Source organism: Triturus cristatus, chromosome 10 (assembly GCF_964204655.1).
Source record: "Triturus cristatus chromosome 10, aTriCri1.1, whole genome shotgun sequence".
Classification (NCBI taxonomy): Eukaryota; Metazoa; Chordata; class Amphibia; order Caudata; family Salamandridae; genus Triturus; species Triturus cristatus.
Genome location: NC_140593.1, coordinates 315408831 through 315432453, shown reverse-complemented (window position 1 = coordinate 315432453; position 23623 = coordinate 315408831). Strand labels below are relative to the sequence as shown.

The window sequence follows — 23623 nt, the reverse complement described above, 5'->3', positions numbered from 1 at the left end:
GCTTGTTGTCCTGCTGCCTGCTGCTCCCTGACTCTACTGAAAGAGAGCTAGACTCTCCCTTCCCCCTAAGTGATCTCCAAGGGCTTGCTGGATTTCCCCCTGTTTTCTGGAGGCTTAGGGACACAAAAGACTTACTACAATCTTGCTGGTGCTGCTGGTGCTGCTGGACTCTGCCATCTGTGAGTCCTAGCCCTCTCCAGTTATGGGCCTCAGAAGTCACCCTTGCACCGATCGGAACTGATGCATCACCTTTCAACGTCAAAGCAGAGGCAGTTCAATGACAGTGGTTCCACAGACTGCGTGGCCTGACGAGAATGCTCTGCACGGTTCGACAACGACGCATTGCCTGCATCTCAGTGACGCTCTACGACAACGCAGCAATCCAACTACATGAAATAGAGAGACTCGTCGTGCCCTTAGCGTCAACACTTTGTTACATCCAAGGTACTTTCTTAGAGGGCCCTGCGTGGGTCCTTTAGCCGGCCCGCCCTCCATCATGGTCGGCCTGAACTTTGGATTTACTCCGTTCTAGTGCAACTCCAAGTAACTTTTTAGCACTATTGATTTCTAAACATTGTTTTTGCATTTAATCATATCTCGACTTCTACTAATTGGATTTTTGTCATTTTAGTCTTGTTTTACTCAGATATTCTCAATTTTTTTAAACCTGTGTGGAGTCTTTTTGTGGTGTATTCATTGTGTTACTGTGTGTGTTGCACAAATATTTTACCCATTGCCTCTTTAGATATGCCTGACTGCTCTGTGCCAAGCTACCAGAGGGTGAGCACAATTTATCTTTCAGGGTGTATCTAGCTCACCCTGCCTAGAGTGGAGCTTCCTGTCTGACCTGGGTACATACCTCAGCTAACCAGGAATCCCCATTTCTAACAAGCATATTTGCTTGTATGAACACCTTTTTATGAGGGAGTATAGACCGTAATGTGTATTCTGAAATAAATCACTTTTAGGTGCTCCCAGATGTTGCGTTGAAAAAACAAAAGCAGACACCCTGAAGTTATTTACCTAGGATTACGTAATTCATTTAAATGGATAGTCAGTATTTAAGCCTGAAATTCAGATTTTGAAAATTCTCTGCTCTTGTATCTAGGTTACATGAAAGAACACTGTCTGATGCACAGTGGTCTTCCAAAGAATACATTATCACAGTGTTCAATAAAGATTACTTGCAATATACACTTGTTTCGAGGTTAGTCAATTGGACACTTCAAAAACTGCATATTAAAAATATAAAGTGCATCGAATGTTAAAAATGTGCTAAAATAAAACAGTCAATAATATTTTTAAATAGTTTTTTAACATTTTTAAATTAAAAATATATATTCATTATTATTTAATAAAAATAATCGAATTACTGTAAATTAATTCTGTACATCATTTTTAATATAGGTGGAAATATTAAATTTTTTAAAGTTAGGAAAAATTATTTTATTTGAATACATTTAAAATAATACATTTTAAAATTTAGAATCCAGTGATTAATGCTTTAACATTTTATGATATTATTTAACATTTCCATTTTAAAATAAATATGTACAATTAATTACCATTAATATTCAACTTAAAAACATATTTTTTTATGTTTATGTTTTCATATACTTTATCATACAGAGATATTCGTCTCAACCGCAGAGGTCTCTGCCAAGTGTGTGGAGCATTAAATACGGTTCTAACATTACTAGTAGTAATAACTATAAGGTCGTATTTTAAATTTCTAGTGAGTTTACCTGCTGTTTCAGGTGGTAGTATAAAATCTACACTTTTGAGTGGCTTTACATTTAGAAATGGTGAATAGTCAAAACAAGTAAAAATAATAAAAAGTATAAGAGCAAATGAACCTGTAGTAAATCTACACCTGCAGATTTACCTTAATGAATAGGCTCATGTATAGGGTATTTAAAAAAACGAAATACATTTATTAGGATTCAATCTCCAAAACCGAATCAGCACAAAAAATAAATCATTCCTGGAATATGCTAGTAGGTTGATTTAGCAAACAGCATGGATCGAAAATGTGTATATTGTAGTCTGTAGTCTGTATGCAGAGAAGGGATGACAAGCACCTTAATGAAAGCAATTAAACATTACATATACAAAAATGCCGCAGAAGCCACAGAGTACAAGTATGGCTATAGTCTGGAGCTAACCTAACCTTGTCTGGCTTTTAACTGCTTTGTTGTTAGGAATTCGCATAAAAGCAAGCACTTTTCATAGTGCTTTTGTTCCCATAGACAGCACATGATCCAACTGCTGCTTGCAGGATGCTTAATCACCTTTGTTTGCTAACAAGATGAAAAGGACAAGAATGATGGCCTAGCTCTAATTTCACTCCACTATCCAATATGAGCAAGGGACAAGCCAGAGCCACACCTTTGGTCTGAGGAGGATCAAGCCATCGCAAATTAGAACATTGGAGCCCAGATTAGAACATTGGAATGTTGAGAGCTCCATTGAAGACAATGAAGTGGCTCAGTGTTTATAATGGCTGGTATATAAAGCCTTCTGATCCAACATTCCAATGATTGTCTTACAATTTCTCCTTTTTTAATTTAGAACATTCTACCCTCAGTTGCTGGAATGTTCCAATAGCATAATAGGCCTTTTGCCTCGGACTAGACCGGTTTGTAAAGGCCCTCTCCCTCATTAGAGGCCCTTGACTTTGGCTTGGGCCTAATACTCGGGTTCATGGGCTTTAACAACCAGTATAGCCCTCAGCAGCGGGCTATAAGGCTTTAATGATGTGCCCCCTGCTGAACATTATGAGGGGTGCCTGAGTCCTCCATATCGCACATATATACATTGACTTTGAGCTTAACACCTCTGGGGGCCTGTAAGTTTGAGCCCACAGAGGTGTTAAGGACCCCATGCACTGCTGGGGCTGCAGGGGCCAGCTTTACACCCTTGTCTCAGATGAGTAGTTCTCTGCGGATAAAGCTGTCACTGAGTTGGGCCCCATCCACTGTCTAAAGAGGCCTGAGAGAGAAACTAAAAAGTAATTTGTTTACTCCTCAGGCCTGTGTCAGCGAGGAGTCAGCATGCTGCACTCAACAATTGAGTTAAAACATAAACATAGTACCGACAGCTGAAGGGTTTCCCCTTCAGGTGTGGGAGACTAAGGGCACTTGAAGGGAAAAGGCCTCTGATAGCTTGTTGTGTCCTTGTAGCTCAAACAGGAGGTCAACCAATTGACCCTTGTTGTCACTTCTGGGGTCCTGAGTTGAATGCAAGCAGATCATATCATCCTCCAGGTTCTTCAGACAGCAGGGCAGTTCTTCTTCTGTCTTCAGTCTGTGATCAAGGCAAATATGCCGAAACGTTAGACGAGTGGAATCAGGCGCTGCTGAACTTTGGAATAAAACCTTTTCTACAGTAGTGGGCCTCACTATGTTTGCTTAACCAGTGTTTGATGGGCTGCTCCGTGCCCATTGCGTGAGGCCGCCCTGAAGGGTCTGTGGCTCCGGAACGGGGAAATGCTGGTTGGATATATATATATATATATATATATATATATATATAAATATATATATATATATATATATATATGTATATATATATATATATATATATATAGAGAGAGAGAGAGAGAGAGAGAGAGAGAGAGAGAGAGAGAGAGAGAGAGACAGAGAGAGAGAGAGAGAGAGAGAATCACTTAAAGTTCAGAAAATAGTTAAGACACGGCTATTCCCAATATGGTTCTATAAAGAATCCACACATTCTCATCTGTTTACTACAGACAGATACTCACTAGGCCCCTCTAACATCAAGGAAGCGCTAAATCAGCACAATACCATAGTACCACCACTAATATCAGGGAGAACCGTGTCCTCCTTGAAACTCAACACTCATGCATCTTCCTCAAGCAAACACATAACTATATGATTGATGCCAAATCCATTGACTGTCCACTCCTTATAATCTCAGTAGAAAGACCTAACAAACCACTGTCCAGACATTGCACATAACTTAGTACCCCATAATAATAAACATGTACAAAGACAAACATTTCAATAATGTTCAATGTCTTATTAAAATGTACAGAGGGCATCAACACCATAAACAGCCTAACATAACAGCCTAAGATCAAAAAATGTATATCATCTGCCTTCATGTAATCAACTTTCAGCTTTTCTTTCCACTCTTTTTGCTTCCTTAGATTGCATTCTATCTTAGCATTCCAAACAGCCCTGCATGAAAATAACCTGATGTATAGCAATGGATTTACAGAAAAAAACGAAAGTTAAAGTGAGATTATATTTAGATACGGTATTCAGATTCTAGCTTACATTACAAAATACTCTACAAATTTACTCAAGAACATAAATGTTAAAATGATGTTTCAGTAAGGTATAATGATATAAAAATTGATGCTTAACCCCTTCAGTGCCCATGACGAGATAGTCTCGTCATGGAGCGCGGTTGCGCTGTGCCCATGACGAGACTATCTCGTCATGAACCCCGCCCGCTAATTCAACGCCCGGCACAGGGCGGGGAAAGGGCGGGGCACAGAAGGGGTTAAAAAGCAAAAAACATTGAAATTCTCCAGTTATAGTTTACTGTGCTATAACTTGCCCCCATGCCATTCCCTGCTTGTAACCTCTCATATTACATCACTCATGACATGTTGAATTACATTATTGATTACATGAATGATGACATCTCAAATTACATAATTGATGACAATATACAGTCATTGTTACACCGTCCTATAAAGCTTGTGGACTTAAAGTAAATCAACACACTACACCTTTGGGGACCCACCTACGGCCAGGCCCTCTGCCCAACCAATGTGGAAGGCCAACCCCCACAGACCCACATTTCCCTTGGTTATTTATTTTTTCTAAAACAATTTTTGCATTACAGAGGTACCACAGAGGAGCAGCAACCACTGTACTGACAGATAGCGCATGTTTCAATTGTTAAAGCTTGCATGCTCTCACAGTACGACAGCTCCTACATGAACACTGCTGTGCTACACTGGGGCCATACTAGGTCTAGCAGGAGTACCACAGGACTTGTGGCATGTTTTTTAGGGGTTTTTTGGTCCTGGAAGAGCCAGCGGGTCAGATCACCCCTACCCTGTCCCCTTATATCATATTTTTTTACTACGTTCATGGCAGCTGCAACACTTTTCTTCATGTTGCAGCCAGCAAAACAGATCATTTGGTCCTGCAGCACTGAAACAACTGATAGGAAAAAAAGGCCTTCTTGGCCAATCGGATTACTTTAGCGTTTCGGAATTACGGTACCGCAGGATACCCACAGGACCAAGCGTCCAGATATCACTATATAGTCAACCCCTTCATGACCACCTCCTGAAATGCAAATTTATCAAAATTAGTTGAACTGATTTACACCATATATAATGAAAAGTATGCTTTTTGAGTAAAATTCTTACGTTTTCCCGCCGCCGCTGCCTCCCGCCTCCCACTGGCCTCCAACATCAGGACCTACTTAATGGAGGCCGCAGCGCAGCTTAGCAGCGGATTTGTGCAGCGGCACCCAAACCCAACCCCTGGCTCTCCCGCCTCCCACCAGTACACATCCGACGAATTTCAGTCTCACAACCGCAAGAGAGACACCAATTGCTGTGTCACCTCGCTCAGAACCACAGAAGGCCCCTTCACCAGCCAGAACTGCCACTTCACGTGCAATACCAAAGCTCCAGCGACACCTATCCCACTGAAACCTGACCTGAAGGTCCTCTGTAATCTACTAAATGTCTGATCCAGATGTTTGGGACACCATAACCACCCTTGCCGACGTTATGAAGCCTAGCTCAACTTTCAGATCAGATTCAACGCAAAAAACACCATCACAGGAACCCTCACATACAGACCCCGGAGCCAAGCTTCTGCAACACCATCCCCGACTTCATCGCCCCACTGGCAATTGAACACTACATATTCCTAGGAAACCTGAACTTCCACCTCGAAGACCCCAAGACACCAACTCCACCACCTGGAGAACATGAGCAAACCTCGGCATCTCAAAGCTGGTCTCCTCCCCCACACACATCGCAGGACACACACCAGACTGTATCTTCTCCTCCAGTAACAGAATCCCACACAATGGAACTAACCTGGACGGACCTCAGCACCGTCCACTTCACCCTCACTGGCTCCACAGTACCTCTGACCAACCACCCACCCAACCTTACCGGAAATGGAATGAAATCATAAAACCCCTCTGGACCCCCACCCTCAAAGCAACCAGGCTCAACCGCTCTAACAACCTCAAATGCAAAGTCCAGAACTTCTCCTCCGCCTTGGACACCATCGCTCCTACGAAATACACCCAGCAACAGACCCGCAAAATGAGCCAGCTGGTTAACCCTGCACTACAGACCCTCAAGCACAACTGCAAGAAACTAGAAATACTTTGGTGCTCCAGCAAGGACCACTCTGATCTCAGCTCCTTCATATCACCCCTCAACCACTACCACCTCCATCTCAAGGAAGCCAAGAAGGACACCCATACCAACCTCATCGAGGCAAGTACCAACCACACCAAAGAGCTCTTCATCATCAGAGAGCTCTTCTGCACAGTAGCCACTGAAAACACAAACCGTCCCTCACACGCTCTCTGTGACACCCTAGCAGACCCCTTCCATCAAAATATCACGGACATCTACAGTAAGACTTCGACCCTTAACCCATTGACCTCAACCACCTCCACACACACACCACTGTCACATACACCCACTGACTATCCAACTAGAAACAGATCTCAGTCCAAGACACCACTGCCATCATGAACTCAATCCACTCTGGTATACCTTAGGACTCCTGCTTTCACCTTATCTACAAACTAGGGAGAGAAGAGATTAGCATCATCCTCACAGAGATCTTCAGCAGATCCATCGCAACAGCTACAGTCCCCACTGCATGGAAGAACACGAAGATCAAGCCTCTCCTTAAAAAAAAACTCTGCGGACCCCAGCGAACTCAAGAATTACTGGCCTATCTTGCAACTACCCTACCCTGTCAAGGTCTTGGAGAAGGCCATCGACCACCAACTCACAGAATACCTCAAACAGGACAACCTCCTTGATGCCTCCCAATGTGGATTCAGGGCCAACCACAGCACCTAGACCATCCTTATCGCAGCTATGGATTACATCAGACGCCTCCTAGACCAGGGGGAAATGGTGGCCCTCATCCTCCTCGACCTCTCCATAGCCTTGGACATTGACTCCAATCACAGCCTCATCACCAGACTTCCCCACCTAAGCATCCAACACAACGCCTTCAGGCAACTTCACAACCACCTCGAGACCATCCATAACACCACAGCAAGACTCATCCTCAACCTCCCCAGGAGAACCAGCACCATCCCACACTTCAGAGCCTCCCACTGGCTCCCCATTCAGAAAAGAGACCTCTTCAAGCTCCTTACTCATGCCTACGAGGCCCTCAACAACTTCGGCCCCTCCTACATAAACCACTGCTCACTACTGCCACTGCTATGGAGCGAGAAATCAAAAGACACACAATTGATGGTCGGAATGCAGAACAAATCGAAATATTCACCCCCAGTCAAGAGATTTGGGTTAAATCCACCATTCTTTTGCTCACCAAGCCACCCCAGTTTAGACCTGACCATGTGCAAATCAGTCTTGACCCTGTGCCTCATAGTAACAGTCCAGCCCGGACTGCCAAGCCAGGTCCTCCCTGGACCGGAAACAAGCATCCTAGGACTGCTTTGGAGGCAGTTCCTTGTCCTACCTCATTGCGATGTCCACAAGACGTGGCTCTTTGATCAAGGACGTTAGGACGTAGCGCCAGGAGATGCCCAGGGAGACAAGTCACACTTTACAAGAACCTTCTGATTGATTGAGTAACTAAAACCTTTCTAACCTATCCACTCACTCTCCTTGCTAAATCACAATATATAACCTCCTCCACCTTATTTCCTCACCGCTCTTTTTCCCCTTACATAAACTCATTCTAATAATTAAAAGTAACTCCTATTAACTTAATATATCGACACTTGAGAATGGGGGAAATGGTTCTGTTTCCTTGGAGCACAAAACTAACCAAATAGATAACAAATATACAACAATAATTAATAAGCACTCGACTAACCACTAACATTGGGCTACGGAGTAGTGTACTACCCGCTTTAAAGCTCTTCAACACCTCACCATGGGCAGTAAGCGCTATATAAATGCAACTACAATACAATGCAACACGAAGATCTGCAAGGAACTAATCCCCTAGCAGTAGGATTGAGTGAGGACAGAATAGGCCTTGGTTTCCATAACAGACTGCATCAAAGTCCAACGACTCAATGGTATTGTAAATAGATTACTGGCGATAAATTAAATGCTGTCAGCTCTCGCTAAAGAAGTAATTTACTATGTCCGTCTGTATCAAGCAAAATAGCTCATAGACGGTTAGGTGCCAATTGTCTCTGGTGTGGATATATAATAGGAAATTAGCATTTTGTAAATTATTTTAAATGGTCCTCGTCCTTCTCATTTGTAACACATAGCAAAATATGTATGCCGTAAAGATTTGTAAATATACATTCTCTCTTTCTACTCATCATAAAATATTTTAAAATACTTGTGAGTGTCCCAACCCCTTTCTGTAATATTTGTCAATGTTTCCCCATTCTCTTATTCTAATCAAGAAAGATTGTCATTTATTTCAATATTTGCTTTTGTATTGCCCTTGGAAAGCGCCATCATTACTTCAACTGCAACCCCTTACAAAGAGGTGCACAAATGCACACTGTATTATCCATCAGAAAAGTCACCAGATGCTATTTAAGCTTGTAATTGGATTTTCTTCTTGCCTAATTAAAAGTTGAAACTGTTCATTCCTCGGGAGCTGAGACACACAGGATTCAGAGGCAGGCCCTAGAGAGCATAGAAGGAGGCAGTGTGTTGCATTGCATTCGAATTAACAAAGCATGGAGTGGTATACGATATTTTATTAGATCTGGAGAGTGGTTCTTGTGTGTTGGGCTGAAAGCCCAAATAAAAATGTGTAAGACACCTGGGGCTGTATTATGGAAGCTCCCCGGGGGCGCAACAGGCGTTTGCGCCTGCTTAGGGCGTCCCAGAGGCACTTTGATATTACAGAAGGGACTACAGACACTTGTTCTTCCCCTTCTGTAATACTGATAGAGCTGGCGCAGTTAAAGCGCCAGTTCTATCATCAGAAGGACGTCCCCTCATTTGCATTGGGGCATGGCCCCATGCAAATGAGGGAATCCCCTTGTCTCTGCTCCTGCTCAGCATTACAGACGCGGGCACATAGGCAAAGAAGCTGTCAGGAATTGGTGAACTGTCAGTGTGTCCCTGATAGCAGCCTTGGAGGGGACAGAAACTCCCTGCACCCGCCTACAAGGGGATCTTTAATCCCCCTTTAAAGTGCAAGCAGGTTACTGACAGCACATCTGCTCCATTTTTCACTGAATGTGCTGCCCCCAGTCCAGCGCGAGTTTGTGGCTGTCCTTCGGCAGCGCATTCACTATAATGCAGCGCCCAGCACTAACCAGCAAAAAATATGCTGCATGAGTAATATGGCCCAGATGGCAATATGCCAGTTCCTGGCTGTATAGGACAGCAGGCACCAGGATGCGAGGTGTGCTAGCAAATCTAGCAAAACCAGGGTTCACCAAGCATGCAATGAAGTGGTAAGGGAAGGAGGTAAGATTAATGCCCCAGGGAATTTTGTGTGAAAGCAGGAGTCTAAAAGGGAGTGACACAATTGCTAGAACGTGTCCCATCATCTTCCTTCTGTGCTGACGGCTGCACTCCCCAAGAGCACAGCCAGGTACTGAGGACCTGATCTTGAGCCGTCAGGAGTGTACAAATGAACTCCAAGGAGCAAAACAAGATTTTATTACTTTTAGTGAAAAGGGTTATTACTACATCAATAAATGTGTTAATACCACCTCCGTTCACCCTATGTATATGTCTGTTTGCAGCATCAAAAATACATTTCTTACTCAGCACCTACAAATGTGGAAAACCACGTGGAAACACCGTTTTATCATGTTAACCCAAATTAAATCTAAATGCACAGAAATGTGAATGTTTCTGTTCGAAGAAACACAAATGGCCGAATTGTGCCATTACACAAGGGAAGTCCCAACTTTTTCTAAATCAAGGCCCCAGAAGTGTAGGCATACATGTCAGCCTGGTTAACTGCCCCTAACAATATAAACTAAATCAGGATCCCTGAACATATACAGGTGTTTGTCTGTGTGCTCTGTGGAAAGGGAGAACTTAGTTGAATGAATCGCTTTCAGGTTCCAGCCCAGCCAGCTACAAAGGGGTGCCAGCTGGCGTGAGCGGTGCGTTTGGGGGAGGTGGGCACGGAGCAAATGAAGATTGATAGTACACCTCATAAGCCAAAGATTAAAACAAGGGGAATAGCAAAATGCACACAGGGTCATATAGTGCAATTAAAATACGTATATGAACACGTAAATGTATGTTGAGGATCATGGATGTTAATCCAGCATCTTCCAGTTTTGGCCAATCAGTCATCAGGATTCTAAACATCTGACAGGTGGACATTGAACACAATGAATGATAGAATGTACAGTGGACTTTTCCTACCCTGCACAGAGAAATAAATACACGATATTATTAAAGAATAGAAGGTATATACTATAATGTGCTTATCTGTTCCAACTCTCATGACATCACTTCCCCATCCAGGGAGCACTTAGATGTCATTCGGACTGCTATCGGATGTTATTACTCGCTCGCTAAAGTTGGATTTGTATGACTTTTTATGCAAAACAGACTTTGCTAGTATAAAAAATCAAAAAAGGCAACTGGCCAATTCGGATTCAAATATATAATTTCATTGCACTAAATATTTAAATAATTGAAAACCTCTAATTCATTGGCTTAATTAATTTCTTCTTTTTGTGTAATTATAGCAAATGCTAATAAAGGACTTCATTATATATAGATATTTACATATTTCAAGGTTTCATTTTGTGAACTAACACCCCTAAAAATAAGTTAAATATGCAAAGCTGTACTGAATAATTTTACTGTGTCATAAATTAAAACAATGCATTTTAACAATTAACAATCAGCGTGTACACAAAATGTTTTTAACTTACTGTATATAAGCACTTTTCCCCTCCTTCTTGACAATTATCTGCCGTTGACCACAGTTTTATTTGTGATACCAGTGCAACATACACGTTCCAGCATGGGACTCCAAAATTCCTTGAAGACAAAGATTATTTATTGTTAGAATTGCACGCTAATTTGTTTCAAGGTGAAGTAACTGTCAACCTTTATGAAGAAAAAAGAACTACAGCTAACAGTGCAGAGTGATCAATATGAGCTGGAATTGCAGAGATTCTGACCTGACCAAGCTAAACAAATAAAAGTGCACCACTAGCAATCAGCAGAACAGAAGCCAAATAGTTAATTTTATTGTAGATGATTTAGATTTTAGAGTTATCAGCTGTATTTCAAATTGCCACTTAAGGCCTGATTTGCAAAGGAAGTTGTAAGACTCACATAGCATTACGCCTTTTTTTTTTTTTAGAGTTTTATATAGTACAAATTAGACCCGAGACATAGGGTATCAGAGCGCTTTACATAGGGGCGTTACACAGGCCCCCGCATCCCCCGCAGTGCGGGGGGCCCTCCAAGCTCCAGGGGCCCCCCTCAGCACTGCACTTCGGCCGGGGAGCTCCTGAGTCTGGAGGGGGCCCCTCCACGTACCTTGCAGGGGGGCCCCCTCAATTATCGTTACGCCACTGGCTTTACATGAGCACCAGTTTCGTTACAGAAGGACACATTCATTTTAGTTAGGCACAAGGAGATTAAGGGGCATATCAGCAAGCGATGCGATAAAATTATCGCCGCTTTAGCATCCGTTTTCGGCCGAAAAGCGGCGATAATTTTATCGCCCTAGCAGCATGGACATGCTAACGCCTGTTTCCTGAACGCCCAGCTTTGCATCTCTAATGAGATGCAAAGTGGGCGTTCCTCCCCAAAATAACTGGAGAAATGTCGCTAACCGACATTTCTCCAATTATCAAGGTGTACGCTAACATGCCGAGCATTAAGAAAAGTAGCGCTAACCGCGGTTATCGCTACTTTCCTTACGTCTGCTTTTATTCTGATTTAGCCATGTAATCCAATGGGAGGTGGATTACATGGCTAAATCCACCCTGCCCTATCAGCAAGGTATCGCCGGTCGCAGTGCGATTATCGCTGGATTTCCAGCGATAATCGCATTGTTTTGTGGCTAACGCATGGATTTCTATCGCTTGGGAGATAAGCGTTGCTGATAGCACGCTATCTCCGCGATAGAATCCAGCGTTAGCCTGCGATAATTATCCTCGCGCTCAGAGCACTGAGCGATAATTATCGCAGGCCCTTGCTGATTTGCCCCTAAGTGATTTGTCCAGAATCACAGGATGTCGAGCGTCTTGACAAAACGCAAACCCGGTTCCCCACCTTCGAGGTCGACCGCTCTAGCCGTAAGGCTTCATCCTCTCGCCCATATTTTGCATACTATCTTCGAAATCGCACATAATTACAGGAATTCTACCAGAATGCTGATCTACAACAGCTTTTCTGAGCTAGTCACATGCATATGCATTTACGGATATGGAAAATGAAAAAGGGAATTTTGATCTCCAGCAAAGAAATATGTTTTACCGTGTTGAAGTCACCCGGACCAATTGTGGCACTTCCTTCCCCTCAGTGCTTAATTTAAGCCAGTGGTTGCAGCTGGAGCATACCGGCACTCATTTTTGTGGACAGGCACTTATTCTTCCTCATAAGACTCAGGCGCAGCCGGCACAGGTGAGAGCGGTGAAGCAGTGGGGCCAGGGCCGGGCGGTGGGGGGAAGTCGAAAGATGACGGGATAGGAGAAATTAAAAATAATTAATATCACTTACCTTGTGCTCACTGCAGCGCGAACATAAGGTAAGTGTTTTTTTAAACATTTAATCTTACCTATCACGTCGTCTGTCAACTACCTTCTCATGCCCCGCCCCAAGGCTCTTATCTGTGCCAGCCGCGCCTGATCAGACTTTCACCCAGAGCAAGAGAAAGACAGAAAAACAGTGACCCAGGGAGAAACCAGGGGTGAAAAAGAACCTGCAAGGAAGAGATAAAGGGACAGGGAGTGTCTGGTGGTGAATGAAAGAGACATGAGATGTAATCAAGAAAATGCAGCCCTGGTATTTGGCAGTCCTGAGATACGAAGTCCTGGCATCTGAGCAAAACTTTGCACCCTGGCACTTATTATTTAAGTTTCCCTGAAAACTAACTTACGCCTGCCCTTTACAGGAATACCTCTGCAAACGTTTTTGAGGTGGGACCTGCAAAGATATGTGAATACCCACAAACCTACTAAAGTGCAGGTGCTCACTATCTTTTACATGTATCTCGGCCTTATGAAGACATGTGAGCAAATGTACTGACAGGGAAAATACTGCTATACTGGAAGAACTTTTACTGTAACTACAGCCTATTAGAGAGTAATTTTACATTTTGTAAATCACTAACATGAATTTACTGTGGCAAAATGTGTACACCTAAAAAATATGAAGACACGCAAAAAAAATATGATTTGGGCTATATGTGCTGCGCTGTATTCATATATATATAGTAGGTAGTTATAGTTAGGACCCTGTTTCCATAGGAAATCCGCAACATTCTATTTTGAATAACTTTGGCGCCGGTTGACGAATCCTCGCGAAATTTTCAAAACTAATGGGGCGCTACGCTCCGCTCCTACCCTGAAAGTCTCGGGGTGATAAGTCAAGCGGGGGCTGAGAAAAAAGGGGGGTCCCAAAACGCGTTTTCCCCATGCATTTTTCCATAGGACCTTTAGACACAGCTACAGCCCGAACGGCTGAACAGAATTACTTGTAATTTGGCAGAGAGGTAGCCATAAGGTCAAGGAAGTGCCTTTTGTAGGTCTGGTGTAAATCTGTTCAGTAGTTCTTGAGAAAATAGCATTTAAATCAAGATATATATCTGTGGCAGCGCTCCGTGCGCTTACCGTGCGCTTACGGTAAGCTTACCGTACGCGTACGGTGCCGTGCGCGAGCGCGTTTCTGATTGGTTGTTAGATCAAAGTAAACATTCGAATCGGTCGAAACCAGGAAGTATCGGCCGCCATTTTCTGTCTCTCGCACTGAAAAAAAAAGGTTGATAACATGAAAAGGGGGCAATGAAGAGAGTTGCAGACCCCCTAGCGTTCGTCAGGGGGTTCACGAAGGACCAAAAAGTATGAAAAATGAATTTAATAATTTTTAAAAAAAATCACGGGGTGCGCTTACGGTAAGCTTACCGTACCCGTACGGTAAAAAAAAAGAAAAAAAAAAAAAGAATTAACAATCACATTTAATATATAAATCTAAGGACCCACAAGAGAGAAAAAAACAATTGATATTTTGTAAAAAATGGCGAGGCGTGCACGGTACGAAATGCGCCACGTGGGCGCTCGGTGCGCGAAGCGCACCGAGTGCCCACAGCGCGCGCGCGGTGAGCGAAGCGCAAAGTGCGCGCAAAAATTAAAAATAAATACATAACTTAGCATTTAAAAAACCGTACAAATTCACTGAAAAAACCATAGGTTTCACACACGTTATAGTTAGGAATTAGCATTTAAAAAACCTTGCAAATTCACTAAAAAAGCCATAGGTTTCACACATGTTATAGTTAGCTGTACATTTCACTCGTAAAAAACCAATGAAATTCCACGTTATAGTTAGATCAGGTAACTATAACTTGCGCGACCGCAATCCACAATGTGTCATTTCAGATGTCATCATTGATGTGAAGAGTGATGTCACTGACCATGTCATGAGTGATGTAATATGTGACGTCATCAGCAGTTTATTGTGTGCGCGCAAGTTATAGTTACCTGATCTAACTATAACGTGGAATTTCATTGGTTTTTTACGAGTGAAATGTACAGCTTACTATAACATGTGTGAAACCTATGGTTTTTTCAGTGAATTTGCAAGGTTTTTTAAATGCTAATTCCTAACTATAACGTGTGTGAAACCTATGGTTTTTTCAGTGAATATATATATATATATATATATATATATATATATATATATATATATATTATCTACTGGCGGTCGGCCAGTAGATAGTTATAGTTACAACCTAGTTTCCATAGGAAATCTCAAAATTCTATTTTGAATAACTTTGGCTCCGGTTGAGGAATCCTCGCAAAATTTTCAAAACTAATGGTGCGCTCCGCTCAGCTCCTACCCTGAAAGTCTCGGGGTGATTTGTCAAGCGGGGGCCGAGAAAAAGGGGGGGTCCCAAAATGCGTTTTCCCCATGCATTTTTCCATAGGACCTTTAGTCGCAGCTACAGCCCGAACGGCTGAACAAAATTACGTGAAATTTGGCTGAGAGGTAGCCATAAGGTCAAGGAAGTGCCTTTTGCAGGTCTGGTGTAAATCTGTTCAGTATTTCCTGAGAAAATAGCATTTAAAAGCATATCAATATCTATACTGTGCGCGCACCCTGCCGTGCGCGAGCGAAATTCTGATTGGTTGTTAGATGTCGGTAAACATTCGAATCGGTCGAAACCAGGAAGTGTCGGCCACCATTTTGTCTCTCGCAGTCTGAGGGGGTGAAAAAAAAAGGTGGAGAACGTGGAAAGGGGGCAGAGTGGACAGTTCCTGACCACCTAGCCTTGGTCAGGGGGTCACAGAAGGACCCCCAAGGAAGAAAAAAAATTTTTTATTTTTTTTTAAATCGCGAGGTGCGCGCATTGCGCGCGCACGGCACGCACTGCGAACCGGTGAAAAATCTGAAAAAAAAATTCATAACTTAGCATTTAAAAAACCGTACAAATTCACTGAAAAAAACATAGGTTTCACACACGTTATAGTTACGAATTAGCATTTAAAAGACCTTGCAAATTCACTTAAAAAACCATAGGTTTCACACATGTTATAGTTAGCTGGACATTTCACTCATCAAAAACCAATGAAATTCCCCCGTTATAGTTAGTGCAGGCAACTATAACTCACGCAACCGCAATCCTCTGCTGATGACGTCAGATATTACATCACTGATTACATATGTGTCTTTATGAAAAATAAATATTTGTAATATATGTATAGCTAAAGATTAATGGAAGAAGACATGGGTAAATAAGTGTCTAAATACAGTGATGTAATATCTGACGTCATCAGCAGAGGATTGCGGTTGCGTATATATATATAATTGCCAAGGTCCATAAAGATATTTTAGATCCACCGGGGCACCCTATTACCCTATTATTTCAGCAATGGGAAGTGCTCTAGAAAATACATTTAAATATGTAGATTCCTTCATTAATCCCCTTGTTCAAATTTTACCCTCTTATATCCAAGACTATGGGGATTTCTTGAGAGGCATTTATGATCTACCTTGGGAAGATGATTATCTTTTAATAACTATTGATGTGTCAACACTCTATACGAGTATACGCCATACGGATGGATTAAAAGCAGTTAGATACTTTTTGGGAACGAGACCAATTGCAATGTGGTCCCACACCCAAATGATTTTGACAATGATTGAAAAGTGTTTGACAAATAACTACTTTATATTCAACAATGAACTGTTTCATCAAGTCTGTGGTACTGCGATGGGCACCTGCTTCGCCCCCAGCTATGCTAATTTGCATATGGGCTGGTGGGAGGAGCAGGTGGTCCGGTCACAGTACCAACAGCAATGGGAGAATAACATTTTACATTGGAGTCGTTTCATTGATGATCTGTTCTTGGTGTGGAAAGGTACAGAAGAGGAGGCTAGGTCATTCATCAATGATTTACAATGTAATGACCTTAATTTAAAGTTTACCAGTGAAATAAGTCAAACTAAGGTAAACTTCTTGGATCTAACAGTATACATTGAGAATGGAAAGGTAGAAACAAAGTTGTACAGAAAACCTACTTCCAGTAACACTCTCTTGCATGCAAAGAGCTTTCACCCGGTGAATCTAAAGAGGAGTATTCCCTATGGTGAATGCTTACGCACGAAACGAAATTGTAGTAACGAGAAGGAAATAGAGAAAGAATTGAGAGTGGTAAAGAATAGGTTTAAGGTAAGAGGATACCCAGATGAATGGATTGATAGTGCAATTTTAAAAGTGAAGGGATAAAAGAGAGAGGATGTTTTATTTGAGAAAAAATAAGTGACAAAAGAAGAAAAGAAAAAAATGGATTTGAATCAACCAGGTAGATTCATAACAACTTACAGTGCACAGCATGCTAAGTTAAGAGGTATGTTAAACAAACACTGGCATGTGATTAAGAATGATCCGATCCTTGGCAAAGTTGTTTCCCGTAGACCGCAAATCACATTTCGCAAAGCAAGATCTTTCAAACAAGCTCTGATTAAAAATACTTTGAAGAAACCTCAACCAAAAACAACATGGTTAACAAAACGACAAGGTTTTGTGAAATGCACCAAATGCAAAGCTTGCACACATGGTGTTAACACAGAAATGTATAAACCAGGTTTAAGTAAAAGGATGAGGAAAATAAGGGGAAAATTTTATTGCAAAACAGATTTTGCTGTCTACGTGCTTCAGTGCCCTAGCGGCTAGAGGTACGTGGGCAGCGCAATCTTAGCGGTACGTAAAAGAGTCCTTAAACATTTGAGAGCCATAAAAAATGGCGATAGGTCATATCCTGTCGCTCGGCACTTCGAGAGATTTCACAACAAAAGAGCTGAAGGATTAACATACTATGTGATAGATGCAGTAGAAAAAAATCTAAGAGGAGGCAACAGAGAAAAGAAATTGAGGAGACTCGAATCACGATATATAATAGAATTGAATTTGAAACAGCCAGATGGATTGAATATTGAGGAAGACTTGTACATGCATCTATAGTAAATAGTTCTTAGAATTGTTTTTTATAAAAGGAGTAAGTTTTAATTATATAGTTTTATGACTTGTATTTTTCCAAGAATTGATGCATTGAAATTGACAATTGCCCACTTGGGCTAGAACGACAAGATCCATATAAGATGGCCCACTAGGGCATAATCATTTCAAAATAATGGATGAATGCAAATTTGCATTTAATTAATTCTAAACGTGAAATTATGAAGGTTTATATTTTATATAATTCATAATGAAATGATATACTCATTAGTGCTATATTATGTAGCATGAGCGTTTTGTGATACATTGTCATTGGCATATGATCATGTCGATATGAAAAAACTACGAGTCTGTTTTCACATACACTTATTTTGTAGTTTAGAAGTCACGTGTGTAGCAATGTAAAATGGCCACAAAAATGTATCTCTGTGTCAGTGAACAAGGGTGCAGCGCACTCGAAACGCGTTTGACAAGTGGCTGATTGAGAAATACATTTGCTCAAACCGCACAAGGCTTCGTTTGTCCTCCTAAAATACTGGGGAAGATTTGAAAGTCAAATATATATATATATTTATATAAATAAAGTTGTGCACCAATATGCTTCCTTCTTTCACACAACTTTATTTATATAAATATATATATATATTTGACTTTCAAATCTTCCCCAGTATTTTAGGAGGACAAACGAAGCCTTGTGCGGTTTGAGCAAATTTATTTCTCAATCAGCCACTTGTCAAACGCATAGTAGGGATAGGGGCAATTTAATTCTGCAAAGTTTGCACATCTTGCCATATTTGCACAGTAGTTTGTTTACATATTTATTGATTATGTTTACAAGTAGCAAAGCCCTATGATGTTATTTGAAGTGGTTTTATAAAAATTATTTATACAAATATTTTATACATATCTTTTAAAGTATTTATATATATTTATATAACCTGCTAAGATATGCTTCGTAACAATGCATTTATGCAGTTTAGAAATGTTAACAAGCAACCACAACACATTAATTGATTTACCAAATGAATGTGACATCTACCTCGTAACAATGAATGCTGTATTTAGCGAAGTATTTCTACTATGTCTGTTGGTGATGGTCATGTGATTCACGATGTAACAGTTAAAAATAATGTCGGACGTAACGCTCTTTGTGTGATCAAGGGCACTCAGTGCTCGAAACGCGTCGCAGAGGGGTAGTTCATTGAAATAAATATCTTCCTGCCTGAGCCGTGAGGGTCCGTATCTCCTTTTTCCCGCCGGAAAGCAAAAGCAAGGTGGAAGCGTGGAGAGTGCACTATTTATATATATATTCACTGAAAAAACCATAGGTTTCACACATGTTATAGTTAGCGGAAATTTTACTGATAAAAAACCAATGAAATTCCCCCGTTATAGTTAGTGCAGGCAACTATAACTCACGCGACCGCAATCCTCTGCTGATGCTAATACTGTATTTAGACACTTATTTGCCCATGTCTTCTTCCATACATTTTTAGCTATACATATATTACAAATATTTTTTTTTCATAAAGACACATATGTCATCAGCAGAAGATTGCGGTCGCGTGAGTTATAGTTGCCTGCACTAACTATAACGGGGGAATTTCATTGGTTTTTTATCAGTAAAATTTCCGCTAACTATAACATGTGTGAAACCTATGGTTTTTTCAGTGAATTTGCAAGGTTTTTTAAATGCTAATTCCTAACTATAACGTGTGTGAAACCTATGGTTTTTTCAGTGAATTTGTACGTTTTTTTAAATGCTAAGTTACTTTACGCCATTCGTGGCGTGCGCGCCCACTTAACGCAGTTCGTTCCGTGCGCGCACGGTGCGCTTCGCGCACCGCGCGCCCACTTTACGCAGTTAGTGCCGTGCGCGCACCGCGTGCCCAAGTTACGCTAGATGGGCCATGTACGCACGATGCGCTTTGCGCACCGTGCGCACATGGAGGACATATGATGCACTTCGTTTTGAAAGGTAATATTTTAATTTTTTGTATATTTTATAAGCCATGCACAAATGGTGCCCTTCGGGCACCATTTGCACACGGGGTGGAGAGAGTAAGGATAATCTTTTTTTTTTTTTTTTTTTTTTTAATATTTTAGTTTATCTCAGGAGTGATAAGCCATGCACAATTGGGGCCCTTCGGGCACCAATTGCACACGGGGTGGAGAGAGTGTGGATAATTTTATTTTTTTTTTAATTTTTTACCGTACGCGTAATCGGCGAAATTACCGAAAAAATAAAAATTCCGTTTTTGACATTGGGGGATCTTTGGGGACTCCCTCAACATGGCTATGTGTGTGGGAGCTGTCTAAACAGCCCCTTTACATGTTTTTGGGCTTTATATTTTAAAAATCACTCTCAGTGCGAGAGAGAAAATGGCGGCCGCCGCTTCCTGGTTTCGGCCGATTTGAATGTTTACTTAGATCTAAGAGCCAATCAGAATCGCGCTCGCGCACGCCACCGTACGCGTACGGTAAGCGTACCGTAAGCGCACCGTAAGCTGGCTCAGATATATATATTGATTTAAAGGCTATTTTCTCAGAATCTACTGAACAGATTTACACCAAACCTACAAAAGGCACTTCCTTGACCTGAGGACTACCTCTCTGCCAAATTTCTAGTAATTCTGTTCAGCCGTTCGGGCTGTAGCCCTGCCTAAAGGTCCTATGGAAAAATGCATGGGAAAAACGCGTTTTGGGACCCCCCTTTTATCTCAGCCCCCGCTTGACGAATCCCCCCGAGACTTTCAGGGTAGGAGCGGAGCGTAGCGCCCCACCTATTTTGAAAAATTCGCAAGGATTCGTCGACCGGCGCCAAAGTTATTCAAAATAGAATGTTGCGGATTTCCTATGGAAACGTGGTCCTAACTATAACTACCTACTGGCGACCGCCAGTAGGTTATATATACATATATATATATATATATATATATTAGACACAGCTACAGCCCGAACGGCTGAACAGAATTACTTGAAATTTGGCAGAGAGGTAGTCCTCAGGTCAAGGAAGTGCCTTTTGTAGGTTTGGTGTAAATCTGTTCAGTAGATTCTGAGAAAATAGCCTTTAAATCAATATATATATCTGAGCCAGCTTACGGTGCGCTTACGGTGCGCTTACCGTACGCGTACGGTGGCGTGCGCGAGCGCGATTCTGTTAGATCTTAGTAAACATTCGAATCGGTCGAAACCAGGAAGCGGCGGCCGCCATTTCGTGTGTTTCACTCAGAAAAAAAAAGAGTGATATCTTGAAAAGGGGGCAAGGGAGAGAGTTACAGACCCCCTAACATTTGTAAGGGGGTCAAAGAAGGACAGAAAAGTACAAAGAAAACATTTATCGATTTTTTTAAAAATCGCGGGGTACGCGTACGGTAAGCTTAACATACGCGTACGGTAGAAAAAAATAAAATAAAAGAAATGAAATGCAGATTTAAGAGATTAGATATTAGGGGGCTCTAAAAAGAGCCGTTGTGTTTATGAAGTGATTTTTTAGTGGTACCTACAAGTAAGTACCGATGCAGAGTCTAAGGTTCAAGAGGAAGACTCTGTTCCCTTCATCAGTGAAGTGCACACCATCTCCTCTATAAATGTCTTGCATGTCGTAACGCAAGTTGTTGTGGTAAATGGAACCCATACCATAGTCACGGAGGAAAGCAGAAACAGATTTGTTGACGTGCTTTCTTGCTTTGTCAATCTGTGGACAGAAATGATTGGACCAGTTCCATTTTTGCCTTTGGCATATGTTAGAAAACACAAAGGCAGTTTTAGGGAAAAGTGAAAACAGTTGTGCAAAGGTGTCCTTCATAAGCATTTCCAGACCTACCCCAGTCAAAGTGCCTAGGTCATTGCCACCACAGTGCACTATTATGAGGTCAGGGTGTTGGATTTGCATGAAGGATTTCACCAATGGCATCAATTGGTGCCACTTTAACCCTCTCTGACCAATCCATTTTATGTCTACATTTGGCAAAGCAAGGTCTCTCACCATATCTGTTTTCTCTGCATACTTTTCACTCCAGAAGACATAGCTGTGCCCTACAATCCACACTGTGAACATCTTCAAAGGAGAACTGGATGCAATCAGGAGGTGTAATTCAGTAGAATGGTAAAAAGAAATGAAAGACAGTTTGGAAATGGGGGCATACATATTTTTTTTATCAAAAAAAGAACTGATTGGTTGTTTCATACCATTCTACAATAAAAACTAGGCTGTATGTGTAAATTAATAGAAGCATGTTTTGTATTGGTACAGAAAAATGTGTTACCAAAGAACAGTACTATGGATTTGCTGTTAGGTTTGAAAAGTCAAGCACTCTTGCTCTTTGGAAATGAAACATTGTTTGGTGAACTTCTGACCTAACTCCACACAGCAGTGTTCCATGAGCTGTTTCTATGGTAGCAGGCAGAAGTCAAGTTGGGGGAAAGGTACTAGGCAGAAGTCAAGTTGGGGGAAGGGTACTTTTGGAAAAGGGTTGGTTTTCAACCAATAGAAATGTGTGATTACATTTGAAAAAAAGGGGGAAGCACTGAGATTTGAAATTAACATGTATATGTGTGGAAAAAGAGAGGGAAAGTTTGCCATTATCTGGTTCTGCTGAGAGGAGAGAGGTGTAAAGAACAGAGATCCTGGCTCTGATAATCTGCTGTTTGAGTGCCACATTTCTTTCACAACTAACTAATTTTAAAGGTGAGTTTAGAGTTTGAGAGGGGATGTATATGGTAAATTAAGAAATGAATAATAGAAATGGAATTCCTTTTGTTGAAGTTGTGTTTATCATTTTCTGTTTTGGGAGAAATTTAAATGTGAGGAACATGTAAAATAATATGGACTATGTTTTCACGATAAATTAAGGTGTACTGGTATAAATAAGGAATACTTTTAGGGTTTGAGGTTGCACTCAGTAATGCAAATACATTCAGCATTACTAAGGCTGGTTGCCCTTGCTGGAGTGTAGTCAGTCACCCAGGTTACACATGTTGTTGGTCTCAGAAAGCTGTTTGGTATTGCTCTGGTGATTTTACACATGGTGCTGGTCTGAAAAAGCAGTTTGCACATGTGCTTTTTTAAGAATCTAAAAAGTTGGTTTAAAATGTGTCAGTCTGTAAAAGTGTTTATCACTTGCCAAAAAAAAGAGTAGTAAGTGTGCTTTCAAATTGGCAAAGAAATTTCGTTTTGTGACTAATATGAAAACATGACTCTGTGTGCAAAAAGGAATTACAGGCAGAGATTTATTGCGTATTGCTCTGGTGATTTCACAGTTGCATTAGATGGAAAGGGGGAGCCATTTTTTGGTGCAGAAGCAGACTCTTAGCACACACCCAGCTGCTTACCCTGTGGAATCATGCACAGTATTCACAAGCGAGTGGGGTTTGAGGTTTCAGTCAGTAATGCAAATACATTCAGCATCACTAAGGCTGGTTGCCCTTGCTGGAGTGTAGTCAGTCACCCAGGTTACACATGGTGCTGGTCTGAAAAAGCAGTTTGAACATGTGCTTTTTTAAGAATCTGAAAAGTGGATTCAAAATGTGTCAGTCTGTAAAAGTGTTTATCACTTGCCAAAAAAAAGAGTAGTAAGTGTGCTTTCAAATTGGCAAAGAAATTTCGTTTTGTGACTAATATGAAAACATGACTGTGTGAAAAAAGGAATTACAGGCAGAGATTTATTGCGTATTGCTCTGGTGATTTCACAGTTGCATTAGATGGAAAGGGGGAGCCATTTTTTGGTGCAGAAGCAGACTCTTAGCAC

At 41.4% G+C, this 23623-nt stretch overlaps 1 protein-coding gene across 1 annotated transcript in view; it reads right to left on the bottom strand.

Annotated features, from left to right (window-relative positions):
* The window catches only part of LOC146789373 (uncharacterized), a 227309-nt gene that overhangs the window by 44532 nt on the left and 159154 nt on the right, over positions 1 to 23623 (bottom strand). The window contains exon 2 of the mRNA XM_085630078.1: positions 11113 to 11221. Coding sequence (XP_085486204.1) covers positions 11113 to 11221 — 109 coding nt within the window. The remainder of the gene's footprint in view (positions 1 to 11112; positions 11222 to 23623) is intronic.